At 36.6% G+C, this 21933-nt stretch overlaps 2 protein-coding genes across 6 annotated transcripts; one reads left to right on the top strand and one right to left on the bottom strand.

The window, feature by feature from the left end:
• Positions 1 to 184: 184 nt before the first annotated feature.
• LOC136268305 (cytoplasmic dynein 2 heavy chain 1-like) lies at positions 185 to 21321 on the bottom strand. Its single transcript, XM_066063607.1, has 3 exons — positions 21238 to 21321; positions 19846 to 20038; positions 185 to 1242 (listed from the first exon to the last, which is right to left on the bottom strand). The coding sequence occupies exons 1-3, from the start codon at positions 21273 to 21275 to the stop codon at positions 1141 to 1143; spliced, it is 333 nt and encodes a 110-aa protein (XP_065919679.1). The 5' UTR covers positions 21276 to 21321; the 3' UTR covers positions 185 to 1140.
• LOC136268277 (sporozoite surface protein 2-like) lies at positions 4168 to 13711 on the top strand. Of its 5 annotated transcripts, none has more exons than XM_066063574.1 (3): positions 4168 to 4335; positions 11232 to 11317; positions 12155 to 13711. In XM_066063574.1, the coding sequence occupies exons 2-3, from the start codon at positions 11247 to 11249 to the stop codon at positions 13347 to 13349; spliced, it is 1266 nt and encodes a 421-aa protein (XP_065919646.1). In that variant the 5' UTR covers positions 4168 to 4335; positions 11232 to 11246; the 3' UTR covers positions 13350 to 13711. The 5 variants fall into 5 exon arrangements, with proteins under 5 accessions (XP_065919646.1, XP_065919641.1, XP_065919672.1 ...); XM_066063569.1 differs by lacking the exon at positions 4168 to 4335 and adding an exon at positions 5699 to 6677; XM_066063600.1 differs by lacking the exon at positions 4168 to 4335 and adding an exon at positions 7387 to 7765.
• Positions 21322 to 21933: the final 612 nt, after the last annotated feature.

Here is a 21933-nt window from a genome sequence, read left to right as displayed (position 1 = left end):
GATTTATTCTTTGTGTAGAAGTACTGTCAGCTGGAAAGAAATGCACTAGAAATGGAGTGTCAGTGACAAATAAACTTTTGCCAAAGCAAGACACCAAGAAAGCCAAGCTGAATAGGTCAGTATTACCCAATAAACAATTAGAATCACTGCTCTAATTTAGGAGAGTTTTAAAAATTATGTTTTAATGTCTTACTCCAATAAAACATACAATATCAATGCACATGAGCCAGTGTATATTCTATATTAGAGTAAGTACAATGTGTCAAAAGAATTAAAACATGCACTAGTGTGCATACACCACAATACAATTCACAACTTGTTCCAGTCATGTTGAGTAAATTATAATGTATATACTGTAACAGTGACAGACCTCTTAATAATAATAATAATAATAATAATATAGTCATAATTGTATAACCTCATATTATTAATGAGTATAATTACAATTTAATGAGTATAATTACAATTGGGGGAAGGAGAGGTGGGGAAATAAAATCATTATCAATTAAAGTACATTCTAATCTTGTCCTTAAAATCATCTAATGAGCTGCAATCAACACTTTGCGAAGGTAAATCGTTCCAGAGCCGAAGGGTAAAAGCTAAATTTGTATCTACATAGACTGCTGGCTGTGTGCATTTAAGATGGTTTCCCCTTGAAGGTCTTGATGGCTGATAAATGTAAACAGGTAGAGGAATATTAACAATTTCATGAATAATTTTATAAAACATATCAAATGAGCTTCCTTGAGTTGTGTTTCAGTCCTGGACCACTGCAATGTTGACAACATGGATTTAATACTACTGGTGCAGCAATAACCTGACATAACAAAACAAGCACCATGACGCTGGATAGATTCTAAATGGTTAATGGCACGATTAGTATGAGGAGCCCAAACTGATACAGAGTAGTCCATGATAGACTTAACACATGTTAGATACAATTAAGATTTAACTTTACACTGACAGGAACTGAAATGTCTGCAAAGGAAAGAGAGTGTCGTAGAGTTGGCTTTCTTACAATATAGTCATTAAATGTCAGCTTGGAATCTATTGTGACACCTAAATACTTTGCTGTGTTAACTGATGCTAGAGATAGGCTACGCAAAGTGTAACTTGTAATCAGTGGTCTCCTTTTCAAAGCTACTCTTGTACTAAGGTGGCCATCATTTGTCTGATGTCCACTAAAGCATCTCTCCATCTTTGTTGTTGTCTCAGTAGGTCCACACTCATCAGAGCTGTAACCTACATGTAACAACAGTAATAAGTATAGAATCTTACCAAAAAAATAGCTGTAAAAGAAGTGTGGACTCTAAAAAGGCCTGGGTGAAAAAAATTGTGAAGCTAAAAGTGGTGGCCAAGAAATGGCTGCCACTTTTGATTTTACAACTTTTTTCACCCAGGCCTTTTTGGGAGCCACACCCATTTTTACAGCTTGGCTGATTTTGGTACAGATATCATGTCTTTGTAATTACAAGCCACAAAGCCAGAATTTGGGTCTTCCTTTCAACTTGTTTTCTTTTTCTTTACTATATACGGGAATTGTTGAACAAGACACTGAAAGAAATTATAAGTATTTGTGACTTTTGTGTGTATACCTTTGAATAAAATGATTGACATATGTAGCTAATAAGGTGACTTCTGCAGGACCGCCCAGAGAAATTAAGGGGCCCAGGGCAAAGAGTTAAAATGGGGCCCCAGAGACAAGAAAGTTTCCATTCTGAATCACAACTTTACCCAAGCTGTAAGTTGAAGACCAAAAAAAAAAAAAAAAGGTTATGACCTGCTAACAATGACAATAGCTACCTCTCACCAACCATATCTCCTTATCTATAAGCTTACTACACTGCTCCTCTGAAGAATACTGTGACTGCTCTATTAGAGTATATCAATCCTTCATGGGGCCTCCTGGGGACCCGGGGAAAAATGCCCCAGTTGCCCCCCCCCCCCTGTGGGCGGCCCTGGATTTCTGACATAACTGAACCCTGTAAAGGGTGTTATGCATAGCTAAACTATCTACATGGTGACTTTTTACATGGCTGAATGCTAAACAGTTTGACTTGTTTGTAGCTGAACTATCTGCTGGGGAACTTCTAATGTATTACTAATTGAACTCCCTACAGAGTGACTTGTAACATAGACAGAGTGACTTGTAATATAGACAGGGTGACTTGTAATATAGACAGGGTGACTTGTAACATAGTCAAACTCTCTACACTCTACAAGGTTAATTGTTTGCAGTAGAACTATCTACAGGGTGCTATGTACGTATGTACTCTCTACAAGATGACTTGCTACTGTAAGTAGCTGAACTTCCTACAAAATGACTTGTTTGTATAGGTGCACTCATTGTATTATGGTGACTTTTAAGATAGTTGTACTCTCTACAGGGCGATTTGTTGCTAGCTGATCTCTCTGCAGGTTGACTTCTTTGTAGCTATACTCTCTACAGTGTGATTACAGGGTGCCTTGAATCTAACTAAACTTTCTACTGGGTGACTTCTTTGTAGCTACATGCACTCTCTACTCAGTGACTTATTTGTAGTTGAATGCTCTAGAGGTTGACTAGTTGATCTTTCTACAGGGTGAATAGCTGTACTTTCTACAAGGTGACCTGAACTGTCTACAGGTTGACTTGCTTGTAGCTGAACTCTCCACACAGTGACTTGAAATGTAGCTGAACTTTCTACAGGATAACTAGCTGTACTCTCTACAGGATGACTTCATTTTAGCTGTACTCTCCACAGGATGACTTGTTTGTAGCCAGTGTTGGGAGTAACGCGTTACGTAATATTATTACTTTTGTGGTAACTAAGTAAAATAACGAAATACGCTATAAAAACAGGTAATGCAACTCAAGTTACTTTACTTACAAAATGTAATGCGTTACCTAAGTAATATAGTTACTGTAACGAGTCTAATATTATTACTACAAGTAACGAAGTTACTAATCTTGTTAGTAATCCACTGAGTAACATCTAGCCTCAATGAAGCCTACTGAATGAAGCTTATTCACCGGCTTCTTACTTATAACCAAGATTTGCACATTGTCCAACAATGCAATCATGTCATGTGATAAGGTGGTAGTTTCACACGTGACAGCTTAAGGCTGTGGACACAAAGTAATATAATATGTAATATTATTATAGTTACTTTATTTTATGGGTAATATGTAACTGTAACTAAATAGTTCAGTTGCAAGTAATATGTAATTAGTTACTTTAAAAAGTAACTTGCCCAACACTGTCTGTAGCTGAACTCTCTACAGGGTGACTTGCTACTTACTGAATGTTATGAAAATCCAATTTATGGTGTTGTGTAAAATAATAATTTGAACTTAAAGAAATATTACTCCATTAGAAGCCATACTCACACATCTAACAGAAAGCCCTACTCAAATATAAACCCAACTAAAATATAAACCCTACTCAAATATAGGCCCTACTCAAATAAAAGGTCCTACTGAAATAGAAGCACATGAATCTCAACTATGAAATGTCTTACACATTAAGGTAACCACCACAAGTTTCTCTTGTATAATGTAAGCATGCAATAAATACATCAATTTTTTTGTAACACAAACCAAATACACATAGGTCCATTATGGTCTCTGAGCTAGCCTATGGTATGTACTTACTGTACTTACATAAAAATCTAAATACAATTCACACTACCAGAACATCAAGGTAAAAGATAGAAGTGTTTATATAATTTCAAAACTGTTTAGAATGGAAACACAATATACAATACAATACACAGTACAATACAAATCATCACAATGATGTCTTAATGTTCTTTAGAAAAATCCATGAGAACTGAGTACAGCAACATGTCACCAAGCTAAATATGGATATGCAGTAGCATTATGGAATGGAATGAATCCCATTACCATAACACTACACCTGTACACACTGCTATTCAGCACAGCAAGAATGCTACACTGTACATCATAGGAACTAGAGTTACCAGGTCAGCTAACAGAAATGATATTCATACACAAACACATGACCATTGAATGCACACAACCTCTTCCCACACAGACACTTAACATTGTTGTAATACATACCCACTGTACCCACACAGAGAAAGTCATGCATATACAGGTAAATTCCCATAGAAACCCGATCCGTTAGGTGTGTAAACATTGTGGTAACTAATACCACCAACAAGGTTTGCTTAGTAACCACCATTGAAGCCATAATAAAACAGTAAACTAAATAAGAAGTATTTTATAAGGTGACTCATACAAAAGATGTCTATAATCTGAGTTGCTGTGTAGTGTTGTAGTGTATAGTGTGTGAAGAATTCAAACATGTTCTCTTGTAGTTAAACAAATAGGTGAGAATTAATGGTAAAAGTAAAGTAAAGTAGATAGGTGCTACCAAGTAGCTTGTCAAACAAGACTTTAGTAGAATCATAATAATTTTAAGTATGCTTAACAGTAATAGATTAGTGTCTACATGTGTGTGTGGTGTCAGGCGCCTCTACTAAGATATTTCTGCCATGCCATAGGTAGATGGTTAGTTGAAGTAACAATTAATTTCTAATTAAAAAAGTACCAACAAAAGTTAATTTTATTATACTAGTTGCTCCGCATATGCATTGTGCCTGGAGAAGCTTAAAATTGCCTATGGAGCTACAAAGCATGAAATATCTACATGCTAACAGTACACTTAAAAAGAAGCTGCTCTATGCTACATTGTTTTACCATAAATCTTTGGTGCCTGTAGACTACCAAATATAATTATCACCAAGGATGATATAGTTACCAGCAAACAAACTGTACAATAGCAACTGTGTACTAATAAGTCCAGTGTTATTGTAGCTATCTACATACTGTATGCTTATCAAATAAAATAGCAATATTTCAGTGTTTTCATCACAACAGGTGTTAGATACTATTTTAAAATGATTGTTAGGTGCAAGAGTTAAATTCTACAGTACAGTTAGCTTTACTCCAGTTCCAGCATTTAGCACAACACTGTAGATACTAGATAGCACGTATTTTAATAATGCTAAGCATATTGTACATTAGATGGTGTGTACACAGTTAAAACTCTGGATAGCAAGGTTTTTTTGCCATTGTTCGTTTCCACTTAATGGTACACTAGGTAATCTATAAATGCATTAGCACAAGTCATTGCCACACCATCACAGTACTTTAGAACTCTTCACTTTTTGGTCTCTGGTTCTTTTCCATTTTGTTGTACTGTAAAGTGATTACGTATGTGCATAGTTGAGAAATCTTCTTCATACAACATTTCTTAATGCAGCATAGGAAAACGTCAAAGGACACTGATGGCTAGATCTAAGTCAGCACCGAAGTATTCAGTGTGTTGTAGCTTGCGGATGGTTGAAGCTATGTGTACCAAATTTTTACATGTTTTATACCAATTCCTTACTTTCAAGAGCACCACTACACAAGTAGCCAACACTTAAGCTTCCCACCATTTCAATTTAATGTTGACTGTACTAGGCAAACTCCAAAAGGGGTGGGTGGCGGGGGCCCAAAGGAGGGTAAGAGGCTGTTTTAAAAGATGAATTAGGGCAAGTAATAGTGTTCTCAGTCAATTTGGAGTGATTTTAGGGCCGTGGAGGGCCCAAACTTGGCCTCTGGATTCCATTTGTCTTCTTACTTCATTTTATACCTCTATATTAAACTCACCCACCACCCCCCACCCTCCGCCCCTATTACTACCACCTGTGATATTATTACCAGCTCGAAAAAAGCTGCCTAAAACAGGGCAAATTTTGGGTATCAGAAATTTATACATAATAGCTAGTAAATAGATAAATAATTGGTGCAAATTTTGTTTGCACAGTTGTAGGCACTGGGAAGTTATTACACAATGATTACTTAAAATCACCATATCTCCTAACGAAGCTTTGTGCGTCGAAGCCTTGTTTTGTCAAATTCAGTCACATTTGCAGATTTCATGGTTGCTTAGAGGTCTGTAAAATTTTCATCCTTGAAAAATAAAAAAATTATCCAGATTAGCTCTAACCACATAACCTGAGTAAAAAAAACAAACAAAAAAAACTAGTTATGCATGTACCTCAATTTGTATGCATAGGATACGTATGTAAGCAAAAATTAACGTACAAAAACTAGCATCACCCCAATTTGTATGCATAGGACACCTAAATTACAATAGACACACAACAGGTAGCATCACCCCACATGACACTGTCTACACATCTATGTGTATGTACCACATTAATGCACATAGTTTGTTACAAAGGTTACAAAATCGATCATGAACACTTTATAACAAATAAAATTTTGTGCTTACTATGTCTATATAATGTTCCAATCAGGGACATGTAACAATCACATCAAATCAAAACTTACTCTTATCACTGCGTACGTACATAATAGTTATAAAGTGGCATTCTTGGAATTACTAACAACTTGCTTGTAATTGTTACGAACCATAAATCCTGTGAATCTCATAAGAGTGTATGGCTTAATTGCTACATAGAATTTTGACGTCTTTGAGAACTGCAAGCCATAGAGTGCGGGATGAGTGTAATTAACTGAAACAACTGCAGTCATAACATGACGTAGTAACTCATGTACTTCCATATATGGCAGCTGTCATGTTGGAAACAATTCTAACTCCTACCATATTACATAGACTCTAAATAATGGCACAGAAAGATTCTGACATCAAAGCTCTGTGAGTATTGTGTTTCTTGTTTTATTAATAATATAGAATCACTACATGAGGCTTATTAAGTATTAAAGAATGGTTTATGATATAAAACTGCTTTTGATGGTGAGCAGTAGAATCGCTTCACCACAAAAAGACTTTCTTACAGATATACAATTCCTAAGATAATGATGTAAGTATGTAATAGGAGTCAAGTTAGCCTTAAAATTGATATAAGGAATATTTCATAAAGTAATTTGATTGGCAAAACGTGACCTTTGAAATCAGTATGCATATGGCACAAACACACTAAATTACTGTGATTGTATATGCTGTAAGTATATTAGACTGAACATGTCTGTTAAATGGCTCACTGAGTAGTACGTACTTTAAGTCATGGAAATACAAATACTTAAGTAAGTACGGTATATTCAAACGTTGTACATATGTATCAAACACATTAGTTGTACATTGCTCTTGAGATTAATGTATTTGTAGCATCCATCACTTTCATTATGAATGTTGTACAATTATTTCTCAACTTAATTATCATAAATTATTTGTCCATGACACATGCTCTACCACCCCAGCTAATCATACTTCATATTCAAGTAGTATAATGACTGTATTGTGACGAACATATTAGTCACAAGTATGTGGCTGTGCACTAAATCTCAGCTCTTGTGTACCATATTAGAAGAGTCACTTCTACGTATTTGTATTACAACTAACACATGAATGTACATGTATATATTGCACAGAATACAAAAGTAACCCAAAACTACCTAAATCCAGCACATCAACTGCTGAGAAACAACATGAATAGCGCCATACATATCATATTTCGGATTGCACAGCTAACGTGTCTCTCGCACTTGTATTAATTCACCAAAAATCCAGGGACTATTCTATTACAAAGCAAACTTGACTAATGTGCTGTGTAGTGTGGGTGTAGTACATAGAAGGCTTCAGGTCAGGTGCATATGTCAGCATATACATAAAACTATTTTGTGCTTGTTAACATTAGCCAGCCATTTAGATGGCCAGCCAGTTCAAACACAACCCAAAATTACTTAAAGATCTTGCACAAAATGGCTGGTGCTTGTCACACATAGGTACGTACTTCTACACATGTATGTTTGTGCTGTCAACAGAAGGAATATGCACTTATCAGTAAAAGGTTAAACCTTAAGTAGCTTACAACATTACGTAATACTACCAACATTGACTTATGTGTGATACTGTTTTACTCAACTATGGTAGAGCTAAGATGCAATGTCCCACACATGTACACTTAAGCTGAGTGATCTGCTTTTATCAACCCATCTTTTTATGATGGGTCAATGTACTGTAGCTACGTATGTATGTATGATAACAAATTATTAAGTTTACATAACCAGCCAACCACACTTGTGAGCAATGCATCTATTGAGTATAGACCACCGAGCTAGAATATTCACACAGGAAGGAGAGATACCAAACCCACAAATTTTACAGTCATGGATACTCAGCTTGCTATTAACTGTTATTTTGATATGATTAGCAGCAATAAGAATAGATATTTATGAGTAAACAACTCCACTCTCAAGCATAGTTTCTGTACAATCCTCTGCTGAAAGCAAGTGGCAAGGATGTTGTACCACCCCACTCTGTGTCATTACAATTATTATCTCCTCTATCGCTGGCAGTACTGTTTTGCCTGATTGGCAGGTAGCTCAGTGTGTCATACCCTGTGCAATGAATGTATGATAATGATATCAATTTGACAAAACATACAGTATATTAAAGTTGTCCTAGAAAGTGGTAGGCTATTGACACGTGCAAATATTAGTGCCAACTCACGAGTACAACACATGTGAGTTACTTCAAGTTCGCAGGTAATAAATATATGTGTGAGTTTTTTTTAACTCACAGGCAGACGTATGCACAAGTGTCCTCTGTCCCACAAGTATATTCACTCAAGTCACGAGTTGGACATGGTATCTAAGCCGTACCATACAAGCAGCATTCGCATTACATTTGTAGTAGAAGTGCAAAGAGTTTAGGTGTGTACATACGAAATGTTGACCACATTTTGACAATGTTTATAAGCAGGGTAGCTGTATATACAGGTAGTCCCATAGTTACTATTTGGTGTAGTAATCATACAATTCTACTCTGCTCTTATGAAAGTCACCTTTCTAATAAGGAGTTGCTTAGTCTTAAATATATATTCCCATGTATGGTCTGTTGTGGATTTGTTAAAATGTCTTTAGGGTGCATAATGTGCTTTTACTATGATAGCCACTTATAACTTACAGTGTACATGCATCCTCATATTTCAAGTTTCATAACATAATACTTGCTAAGAAAATAAGTGTTTAATGGTGACAACTTTCTGTGTTTGTGACAAAGCCATATACATGGTGAATATGTAATTTATTATCACTTGATCAACAAATCTACTAACTTAGTTAGCTGATACCAAAGTTGTACAAATGATTTATATACGTATTTCATTGCATTGATAATTTAATACTTTTAAGCTAACAAAAACACACAGACGTAGTTAAGCATATCACTTTGGAGCCTTTTATTAATCATGCTGTAAGAGGTAAAGTTGTATACCTGCTTGGACCACAAGTTAGGCTAACGCCCAAGAGGGTGAAAAGGCTTGGACAATAGCACAGGTCTAGACCTGATTACCTGGCCTTGATGCTGTTGAATAGCACCATAAAAAAAAGCGTAAAGTATATGCTTAGGGTATTCACTCTTGTTGGCTTCTTAGATCAATACACCATGCTTAATCTCCACCACAAAGTAGGAGACAGGGAAAAATTGGTGTGTTACCAGGCCCACCACAAGCATAATGATTTGAAAATCCATCCCTCCTGGAGGAGACTGAATGTGGAGCTCGACTAGACATAGGGTGGCCTGCAGTTCGAATCCTGAGGTAGGAGGGATTTTTTTCCTTTCTTTGCCCCTATTCTGTTTCACCTTATTGTTAGTTAGGTCACGTAATCTTCTATAAGTCTCCAGTCTCCAGTTTGTTAGGTTAAGTAATCCAAAGGCTGCAGCACATGTTGCTGTTTTAGTGCTGGCTACTGTAAAGCTTTAATAATAATAATAATTACCAAAAGCATTCCTGATAGAAAGAAGCCAAACAAAGCAATACCATTACTCATTCCATATAAATTACACAGCCTATATAAATTAAGTAGCTTATATGCTATTGTCTTGCATCAGATGGTGGAACTGTAGCGGTTACAAGTTACATTGTCCCTGGGAGTTTCCGGTTACGTAAGCAGCCATATACGTGCATTTTAAGATGTATATAATAGTTTTGACTAACTTAATCTAATGAAGACCATACAGTTACCTGCACTATAAATGTAGCTGTCCTAATAAACATACCCAGTTTAGTTGTGAACTTGTAAGAGATACAGTTATATTAATAGCAGCATCACCTAAAAGCAAAGGTAAGAGATACCCAGATGCATAATATATAGATAGTCAGACAGATGATAGATAGATAGATAAATAGATAGATAGATAGATAGAAACTGATAGCAGCCTGAGGATAAGCTACAAGCTTGTACAGTTCTTTGTCATGGTTATGAAAAATACTGTCACTAATGAACTAAAGAGCATTGGAGAATCTGTAATAGCACATTAATATTTTTGAGCTATTTGCCTGCACAGTGACTGAACATAAGTATACAATAGCTGGAAAGACAGAAACATGCATGATGCATCTTGCTGTAAATGCATAGTATGTTTCTCAATATGCCATTCAAACCTAACATTTTGTGTTGATTGCATACTTGGAATTTTTAAATAACATCTTGAAGGATTTGAAGGCTTCCGAATACTCTTACTTTTTATCAACAGTGCTCTCTTTCCTAGTGGCTGCTTATCCTCCATTTCGTACGTTAAGTTATTCATCACATGACGAAATCTCCAATAGACTGTATAATTATGTTAAAGTCAAACTATTGGTATTGAATACATTCTTAAGTTTTCAGCAATACCTTCCTGAAATAAGCCCTCTGTATAAACCCTATGATTCATGTAAACACGTTGTACCTCCTCTGCAACTATAGTAACACTGCTGTATGTGCAATAAAAATTATCCACAAATGCAAATGTCTATTCCATACAAATTACAAACATAAAGAGAGTATACATATGTGACCCGGTCTGCGAAAAGGGCTCTTATAGCCTTTCCAATTATCCATGTTTGGCTAATCATAACTCCTAATCTACTAAAGCTATCATCATGTAATTACACCCACAGCTACTGCCAGGTTAGGGTTGTTGAGTGACCAAATTTTAGGCTTGTACCATATTCACCAGTCAAGTTATGGGTTACCATATATATGCAATTGGAAAGGCTATAAGAGCCCTTTTCGCAGACCGGGTCACATATGTATACTATTACGTATGTATACAATACATGCATATTAACAGAATTATCATTCTTATTAAAAGTAATTTCTTTGCAGACCATTCTAAAGTAGTGTATATTTTTAATATTACAATCCCACCCCATATTACAATGACATACTGACAGTTTTTAATATGCAAATATGTACAATGCAGGTAGAAACTGCAAGGATGGAAAGTTACAATGAGTGTAGTACAGTGGATATAATGATAGAAGAGCCACTGGGTGATATGAACAGCATGTAAGCCACCAAAATGTTGTTGTCTGATAAATACACAAAACACATGTTTGTCACATGTTTGTATCAAAATACTTTATGGTATAGCAAAATAAATCAGCTAGCCTCTTAGTGTGTTACGTAAATACTGCACGTAGGTATGAATGTATGTATATACAACTATGATAGGATGCATATATACGTGAGTTGATCTGCAAGAAACCCACATGTTAGTACATTTCTCAAGTTCCATTTTATTACATTTTCAGCTCTAGAAGCTAAGAACTTCCAAGGTTACAGTACTACAAAGTGACAACAGAATGATCGATTTGTATTGTGAAAATATGGACAATAAACTGCAGGCACTTAATTAACTTATGAATGCAGTCCTCTGCCATTACACCATAAGGTTCTCCATGAACAGGAGTATCCATTGCTGGGCAGCTTTTGCTTTTCAGGCCCTTTCTATGACCAGGGCGAAGGCAAAACATGAGAAAAATGACAGCAACCCCCTCATCCAACATGAGGCTGACTAATGCTCATATCTTCCATATCTTTGGGAGTACTGACATGAAATAAAGATTTTTGAACTGCTCTTGCTTTGCGGATTGCGATGCTACCAAAGTTTTTGCCTATTTTCATTGTGAAATAAGCACTAAAAAATTTATGGATTTTTTTTCAATTTTGTAAATATTCCACCAATTGCGTTTATTGTATTGTACTGTAAAATCAGGGTTGCTCTAACATGTGGGATTTGGGATTCTTGCAGATCTGGTCACATATGATGTTGGAAAATATAAATGCAACACAACATAAATTTACTAGTGTAATTAACACAGCACAATTAATTCATTCACACAGGCATCCACAGCCCATTATGGTAGGAGAGTTTGCAAGTATTTTATCACCACCAGATGAACCACTGCAACCTCTACAACCACTGCAACCTCTACAACCACAGCAACCTCTACAACCACTGCAACCACTGCAACCACTGCAACCACTACAACCACTGCAACCTCTACAACCACAGCAACCACTGCAACCACTACAACCTCTACAACCACAGCAACCACTACAACCTCTACAACCACAGCAACCACTACAACCTCTACAACCACAGCAACCACTACAACCACTGCAACCACTGCAACCTCTACAACCACAGCAACCACTGCAACCACTACAACCACAGCAACCACTACAACCTCTACAACCACAGCAACCACTACAACCTCTACAACCACAGCAACCACTACAACCTCTACAACCACAGCAACCACTACAACCACTGCAACCACTGCAACCACTGCAACCTCTACAACCACAGCAACCACTGCAACCACTACAACCACAGCAACCACTACAACCTCTACAACCACAGCAACCACTACAACCACTGCAACCACTGCAACCACTACAACCTCTACAACCACAGCAACCACTGCAACCACTACAACCACAGCAACCACTACAACCTCTACAACCACAGCAACCACTGCAACCACTACAACTTCTACAACCACAGCAACCACTGCAACCTCTACAACCACTGCAACCACTACAACCTCTACAACCACAGCAACCACTACAACCACTGCAACCACTGCAACCTCTACAACCACAGCAACCACTGCAACCACTACAACCACAGCAACCACTACAACTACTGCAACCACAGCAACCACTGCAACCTCTACAACCACAGCAACCACTACAACTACTGCAACCACTGCAACCACTACAACCTCTACAACCACAGCAACCACTACAACCTCTACAACCACAGCAACCACTGCAACCTCTACAACCACAGCAACCTCTACAACCACTGCAACCACTACAACCTCTACAACCACAGCAACCACAGCAACCACTGCAACCACTACAACCTCTGCAAACACAGCAACCACTACAACCTCTACAACCACAGCAACCACTGCAACCATTACAACCTCTGCAATCTCTACAATTCCTACAACCTCATGTAACCACTGCAATCTCTACAGCCACTGTAACCTCTACAACCACTGCAACCTACAACCCAGCATGTTAACTACAATATAAAGAACATAAAATGTTAAACAGTTTAGTGAAGTTCATAATAATTATAATGTACAAGTAGCAGCAGGTAGAATGCAGGTAGAAGAGGACAGTGAAATATTTTAGTAGCATTTGTAATTAATGTATTCAGAACTCATGGTATAAGCATGCATTCAGAGCAGCCGCTCTTCAGCTGGACACCCAGTGATGGAAAATGATGCATCCCTGGCTGTTGCTGAAGGAGAGCTACAGCTTGACTGTTGATAATGTTTTATTTATTATGTAAAATATGGTCGTATATGTCTATGTGAAAAAAATGGTATAAACATTAAAAGCAGTAAAGGAGGAACACAGAACCACAGAGCTCGCAAATATACATATAAGCAATTGGATACAAAAAAGGATAACACATCATTACCGTGCTGTGTATTAGGAAACATGAAGAACTGGGCTTTTCCAGCCAAAAATATCACCCTCACACCAGCCTCAATTTCCCTTCATGACAGATTGGCAGCATTGGTTAGGCACAGCCATGCCCATAAATGTCTTCAGATCAACCCCAAACCCTTTAAAAACGTTTCTATGGAGTTTTAAAAATTTTAGATTAACAATTTTACGCTGACTGGCTAACTAAATAATTGATGCCTTTAGAGCCATAATTTCATGCAGCAGCTTTACAGCTATTTTTCTGATAATATAAAATGGCATCTGTATTACTTGAATAAGCATCATTGCTCTTGATTTGCTGTATTATTTTCAAGTTTTGCTGAAAAACAGGATGCGATTAAAAGAATGGCAGAAACTATTATGCATCAACAATCATGATAGCACTCACATATTGCAACTATAATCACATGTGCTCAGTGAAGACTTGGTTATCCAGGTATTGATAATGCATAACCTCACTTAACTAAACATCATTGATTGCTCTATTAGAGTGGTTGAATAGATTAGTTGGCTGCTCTATTAGAACACTAAAACTGTGTTTGTATCAAATCCACTTACCCCTTTAGAATTGTGTAGGCCACATTGTGAGTATCTAAAGCCACATTTAGATACTTGTCAAGCTCCATTTAAGCCAATCACGACTATTTTTGGGATGGATCTCTTGGTTTGTCTGATCATGTTTGTAATAGGAAATGGAATACTTGACACACTTAAAACATTGGCTATTTACTGTATGGTACTTGGAGTGATCTCAATTTACTTATGTGGATTCAAACCATTTAAGAACAATGCAACTACACTTCTCTATACCAGTCGTGTTATTAATTTAGGATGTGAGGTGATATTACTATGGTGCAGACACAACCAGTACCACATATGGTATCATTTTCAAGATACTCATCATCATTACTCTTACAGAATTTGGATGTACAGTTCTATACTACCTGTATATTGGCCATTTGTATGAAATTACAAGCATTTCATATCTAACAGCTAAACCTACCAGTTTAATGATCAAGTTTCACAGTTGGTTTATAGGCAAGCCCACTGAGACTGCAGCTATGATACGGCCAGCTACAATATATTCATAACTGAGAGAAGAAATGTTGACTGCAGATCCAGACAATTGATACATCCACACTAACCACACATGCTCACACGCAAGCAAAACTTTATTGCATTACATGTTAGCACACAGCGTATAACATTGTTTGGACTGTTGCAGGATGACAATAATATTTTAAGTATTTAAATAGTGCACATACTTACACGACTTGGTGCTCTATGATATTATTACATGTATGAGTAGTGGTACGTATATACTGTATACAGGCAATAAAAGGTACAATGTAGCAGGAAGTATGGCATATGGACATTAACAGATATCGATCACTTATGCAACTACTTAATGCAATTAGTTTCTAAAGATTTATATGTATGAGTGCTTACATAATCAAAATATTCTTCATTGTACCCAGTACAAAAAAAATGGATATTGGTATTTTGATTGAGCACTAAGACAGAAAAAGAGACAATTATACTTTGCATTTCTTCACTGGTCAATGAGTACTATAGCAAGGATGTTGGCATTATTTAGTCCCTAGTAGTATTTAGCTAATCTCTTTAGCAATTCCAAGTGTATCTGTATACCTGAGCTCGGTCCACTGTACTGACATCCATTTTACTCCTTCGTGATACCCCACAGATCTCTCAAGTGTCCTGAATGTTGAGGCACTATAAATCCACTCTATCTACATTATAGCATTGGTACTACCTACATATATAATCGTTTACTCATTTTTAACTGGTGAATGGTAATTACTGGTATATGAAATGCAATGCCTACTCTTTACCAGCATGAGCATCATCCGTAGGCAGTAGAAATGGAAGGCTTCATTTATTGGTCAATGCATGTGACAAAGATCATTTTAATGGAGCAGTCAACTATTCTAATAGAACAGCCATGTTAAAAATAGAAAGGCATGCCTCCAGACCCCCAGAATGGATTCCATGTATGTTGTTTGTTTCAAACTCTATTGTGTAACTGTCATTGCCAAAGTGACCTCATCCACATTTTGACCTCCCTGACAGCTCCTTCAATAAGCAGCTCATTAATGCAACCAAATGCTTTACAGCAATTTTGCCGATGTATATATTTGATTACCACAAAGTGCATTATGTAGTTCTCTGGGCTCTGAGAACACTATTGGGAATATGACAGTGATGGACAATGGACACTTAACAAGGTACTTATGAAGCTATTAAGTAGTTTTGTGGCATAATGCTGGAATGCATTATGTTTAATGCAACATGCAGATTTTGTTGTACAGTACTTATCTTTGCTTCCTACTACAACATCTTTAAGAACATATTGTGGTATATATATGTAATTATAACAGTCAATACTTGAGTGGGTAACACTCTGAATAATTATATATAAGTATGTACCACACCACATCAGTAAATAAATGCTGTAATACTATGTGGGGCAGAGTTTGGTGGTTGCCTATATCAATTTTCATCATTGGCCAGGAACACGTAATTTTTACATATCCTTCTTAATGTGCTTCACCTAATATTCAATACTTCAAACTCCTTTGCATTTAAAGCTGTATGGAAACACTCTATGCATTATTGTTAGTTAATACCATACCTGTTTCACTGCCCATACAAAAATCTTAATAGTAGCAGTGAAATTTATCCCGTATTTCACTGGTAGCAGTGAAAAAGTTGTAATTGCAATTTCATTGGCTAGAATTTATGTTAACAATGTAGCACCAATTAGTGTTGGCACGTGTTTAGTACATAGTGACAAATTGCGTACATAGCAACGCTAAATGCACAGCATGCGTATATGCAGCGAGTATGGTATTAACTGGGAATAGCATGGGTATAACAGTGAAATTTGGGATAAATACCACTCTTGTTGTATTGGAAATGGTAAATTTCACTCGGCCTTGCCTCGTGAAATTTATCCCCATTTCCAATATGACACTCGTGGTATTTATCCCAAATTTCACTGCTACCCATGCTATTACTAGTACAAACCACATCAATTTATGTATATACGCATGTACTTTCTCAGATGAAGCTTAAGCTAAGTCTATGATGCACGTGCAATGGCTGATCTACTGTAGAGCAATGTATTTGATTTTGATTTGATTTATATATTTAACCTCCAAGCAATCGGCTACAGCCGTTCTTCCTTGCCCGGAGGGACACATTACAATACATAGATAATACACACAAAACTAAACAAAGCAAAGTATAACCGATACAAAGACAACCAAGGTAAACAACTTACAACACACACAAAAACAAAAACATGCATATAGTTACAATCATATTAATATTATCAAAGGAGTGAGTCACAGTGCTGCTTAAGGACATCCACGTACTCATAAAATGGAGAATTAATACAGTCAGTTACAGATGATGGTAATGCATTCCATGCACCATTGAATAGTTTTATAACAAAAAAAAAAAAAACATTGAGTAAAGCATAAGCGGAACATAGGTATGTTCGCAAAATATACTGGTGTCCTTGTACTATAAGAATTAGTTCCACCGAAAATAATTGGTGTGGAATTCATTTAACTTGGTGGTACTGGTGGTATATTAAAAACAGTGATTTAAACTGAATAAAATAAGGCAGTGGCGACCATTGCAATATATGATAAAATTCAGACACATGATCATATTTCCTTAGGTCATAACACAACCTTACTACATGGTTCTGCACCCTCTGAAGTCTTTGCAGTAGAGTGCTCCCAGTGATGGTCCCCAAACTGTTACACAGTAAGACAAATGAGACTATTTGGAGCGATCTCACTTCCAAACTGTAGTTCTTTCTTTTTGTGGCCATAGTTTCCATAAAATTTACATTGAGAGTTTATTTTACTACTATTGTATTTAAAAATTATTAATCTAAAAATAAAGTAGGAGATGACTGATGGTATTACAGCATAGCTCTGTGAGAAAATCCCTACATTAATTGGTATGTTTTAACAATTATTTGGTTCATTGCCAAAGTAGAGATTTTCCCCCAGAGTTCTGCTGTATTTTACTTCTTTTTTATCATTTGGATCAAAATTTCAAATATGCTAATTTGTTTTATTATAGTATACAGCTATATACAAGTGACTGTTCTATTAGAGTGACTGCTGTATTAAAATATCTCGAGTCTATTGTGGTCACCCTGAATTTTCTTATTTCACCATACTATCATTACAAATACAGCTAGACCAATAAGGGGTGAAGTCATCGCTGTAGAGGTACAGGTAAGATACCAGGTACCCAGTACTTCTTACAGTAGTGTAAGCACTTTAAAGAATTTTGTGACATCTAAATATGCTACTCAAAGGTAGTGTTAATATAGAAAATTGACACCTTGCAGAGGCGGATCTAGGATTTCAGAAGGGGGGTGCTAACATAATGGTTGGTTGGCTAAGAAAAGCAACAATACAACTAGGTATAGTGTACAAAGCACACTCAGCATGTGGAGCATGCTCTATCTAGGGCTGGAGGCATGCCCTCCACAGAAAAGTTTGCAAATTTAGTCTATTCGGTATGAAAATTTGGCAATATTTTTGACTGAAAAATGATGCCACTTTGTTTAAGTGATTCACAATGCTTGTAAAGCATTGTGAGTCACCTAAGTGTAATAATGTGAAATGACACCATTATTCCAGAACAGTTGTAATACTAGCTGTCATATAAGGGCAGCTACAGCCAGTAACTAAAATATATATTCTTTACATAAACAACAGGAAGGAGAAGGATGCAGCTATACATGGTCAATACTTGCCATTAATTTTGTGTTTGAAATACCTTAATTTAGCGGTACATTAAATTTAGTAATTTTTAGAGTTCAGTATTTTGTTAATTGATTACATCAATTCATGGATTAATAAAATTAATATGGTAAATCCAAAAATATACAAGATTGCTAAATTTAGGCTTAAGGTATAGCTAGTGTTCTTTACAGTCTCATGGCTCAAACTATAATGTCCAAACAGCAACAATGAAGAGAGGGCTTGAGAGGGCAAGTATACACTCACCATGCAGTGTGTAGAGTATGCATATGTAGAATTTTCCAACTAGGGTGATGCTTCCTCTGGAAATTTTTGGAATATAGCTATCACGTGATTGAATTTAGAAACTATTTTTAACCAAACACTCTATTTGTTGGGGTACAAGATGGATGAGTCAGTTGTAAGCAATTTTAGAAAAAAACAGAACTACTCCTTTAGTTGCTATATGTGACCGGATTTCATATAACAAGGCTTCCACACACACAAAATCAAACTTACGATTTTACCAGAAATGGATTGCTGGTCTAATACACTATCATATTTCACACTGTACTTCCTTCAGCACTGGCAAGTCTGGTTTCTGTAGCAGCTTTCTTCCGACCCTGTCAAAGCCACGAGTGTGAGATTAGCACCATTAAATGGCCATGGCTTTGTGATAATGGTGTGTAGTGAGCTGGGACTTCACAGAGAGCTCGCCAATAGTGTTCTCAGTCAATTTGGAGTAATTTGAGGGCCATGGAGGGCCATGGAGAGCCCAAACTTGGCCTCTGGATTCCAATCGTCTTCTTACTCCATTTTATACCCGTATATTAAGACCACCGTCCACCCCCACCCTCCCACCCTATTACTACCCCCACCCTCCCACCCTATTACTACCCCCACCCTCCCACCCTATTACTACCATCTGTGATATTATTACCCGCTCGAAAAAAGCTGCTCAAAACAGGGCAAATTTTGGGTATCAGAAATGTATACAATCACTCAGTGATAGCTAGTGAACAGATGAACAATTGGTGCAAATTTTGTTTGCACAGCTGTAGGCACTGGGAAGTTATTACACAATGATTCCTTAAAATCGCCATATCTCCTAACAAAGCTTTGTGCGTCGAAGTCTTGTTTTGTCAAATTCAGTCACATACAGAGATACAATACACTAGATAGTGATTTCATTAAAAATACTGATGAACAACACAGACAGACAGACAGACAAACACATAGTATGCCTTACTAATTGACATACAATCAAACCTGTTTCAGAATGATGCCATACTTGTAGAACTTGGCAGCAGTGGCAGCAGTTTGCTGATCATGAAGAATGGTGTAGCCAAAGGTAGAGAGTTTCCGCACTTCTCTTAGTAGAGTGACCAGACGATCGCTGTAGTGTACCCTCAACTTGCCATCTGAGTGTGTCAGTTCTATCAGTTTACCACTGGTCTGTAGGCTGTGGGAATACAGTGTATACATCTAGATACACAGAAGTATTTTGTCAGGCTAAGAAAGCAGGTGTCCCACACCATAGGTATATTGCCATTAAGTATTAAAGTGTATGTGCATACCATGTGGTATGAATTTGATAGGAATTTGCAGAGTTTTAGACAATTTACCATAAAAGAGCATTTTACATCATTTGCAGGATAAACTGTTCAAGGGAATAACTTGAAATACAGTATCATAGGTAATTCCAACAATTTTTTGTTTAAAAGAAATCACAGTGACAGCTACCGAGTCGCAAGGTAAAATTGCAAGTCAAAACACTGTAATAAAACAGCCTCCAAGAAGTAAAAAAGGTACACAAAAACATCTAGTGTTTAAATCAGGCACACCTAACTTCAAATCCTTAACCACTGAGCCATTGTCGCTAACTTATAAATATTTAAATTTCGTAGATCTACTAATGGAAAATCTAAAAATATTATATGTATGCATCCTGTTTCAAAATATAATGAATGCTCTAGAGTATTACAAAAACATTAGCAAATAAGACTGCAATAGAAACTAACAGAGGTACATCATGTTAATATGCAGGTCGACTTCCACATCAAACTCTTTCTATGTTTTGCTTCCACAGAAACCTTAAATAGAGTAGTTACACTGCACTGAAATACTCTAATAGAGCATTCAAGAATATTCCATACTACTTGTAAGTTAATTTACAATGTATACATCAATCACTTTTTTGAAACCAGAGCCATGATTTTGGGAGACTGCATGCAGATGGACTAGAAGTCTCATAACAACAATCATGGATGATTCTAGTGTCATAATGTGCTTAGATTTCACATTGATTTCCTCATTCAACTTCCTCAACTTGTAGTCTTCGGAGAATAAAATGTATGTATGGTTTCGCTTTCAATGATCACAAGGTAGCAAGACTACGTCCATCAAATTCTTGACTGTTCTATTAGGATATTTTCATGTTCTAATAATGCTTTAACAGATTCAGTAATGCTGAAAAGGTGTAAAACTTAACCTAACCCAGTATATTGGCATGATGATCTTTATCAGCAGTTTTCTGTTGACCATTCCCATTTCCCCTTTCCATTTCCTTCCCATTCCTACTTCCCTAGAATTACAAACAGTACCACTGACACTACCATACAAGTACAGACAAATGACGGAGACAAACAGACACTACAATACCTCATTGACCAGTGAGGATCATCAATAGCAGACAACATATCACATGAGCATCCATCAAACTGATCTTGTTAATAATCCTTCAGCTCCTCCTTCAACTCACTAGCATCATGTTTGAATGATGCAAACTATCCCAGGTCTCCTAGCAGTGACTCAGCTGTAACCAAAGCTACAGAGAGACATGTGTGAAAAGTACACCAGAAGAACATAGACTAAACATTAAACCTTTTACTTTGACCAAATGGCACACACTACATTGAGTTTACTTAGAAAGTGATGTATGTGAGATGCAGTACTATCACAGAAAAATTCTCAGCTTAAGCTAAGTATATGATACACATGCAATGGCTGATCTACTGTAGAGCAATGCATTCAGAGCAATCTCACTTCCAAACTGTAGTTCTTTATTTTTGTGGCCATAGTTTCCATAAAATTTACATTAAGAGGTTATTTACTCTAGATACTACTCTTGTATTTAAAAACTATTAATCTAAAAATGAAGTAGGAGATTCCTGATGGTATTACAGCATAGCTCTGTGAGAAAATCCCTACGTTGGTATACTTTAACAATTATTTGGTTCAATGCCAAAGTAGGGATTTTCCCACTGAGCTCTTTATTGTTTACACCAAAATTTCAAATATGCTAGTGTGTTTTGTTATCACATACAGCTATATACAATTGACTGTTCTATTAGAGTG

Source organism: Dysidea avara, chromosome 1 (genome assembly GCF_963678975.1).
Source record: "Dysidea avara chromosome 1, odDysAvar1.4, whole genome shotgun sequence".
Taxonomy (NCBI): Eukaryota; Metazoa; Porifera; class Demospongiae; order Dictyoceratida; family Dysideidae; genus Dysidea; species Dysidea avara.
The sequence above is the reverse complement of the archived record's forward strand: the minus strand, read 5'-3'. Positions and strand labels throughout refer to the sequence as shown.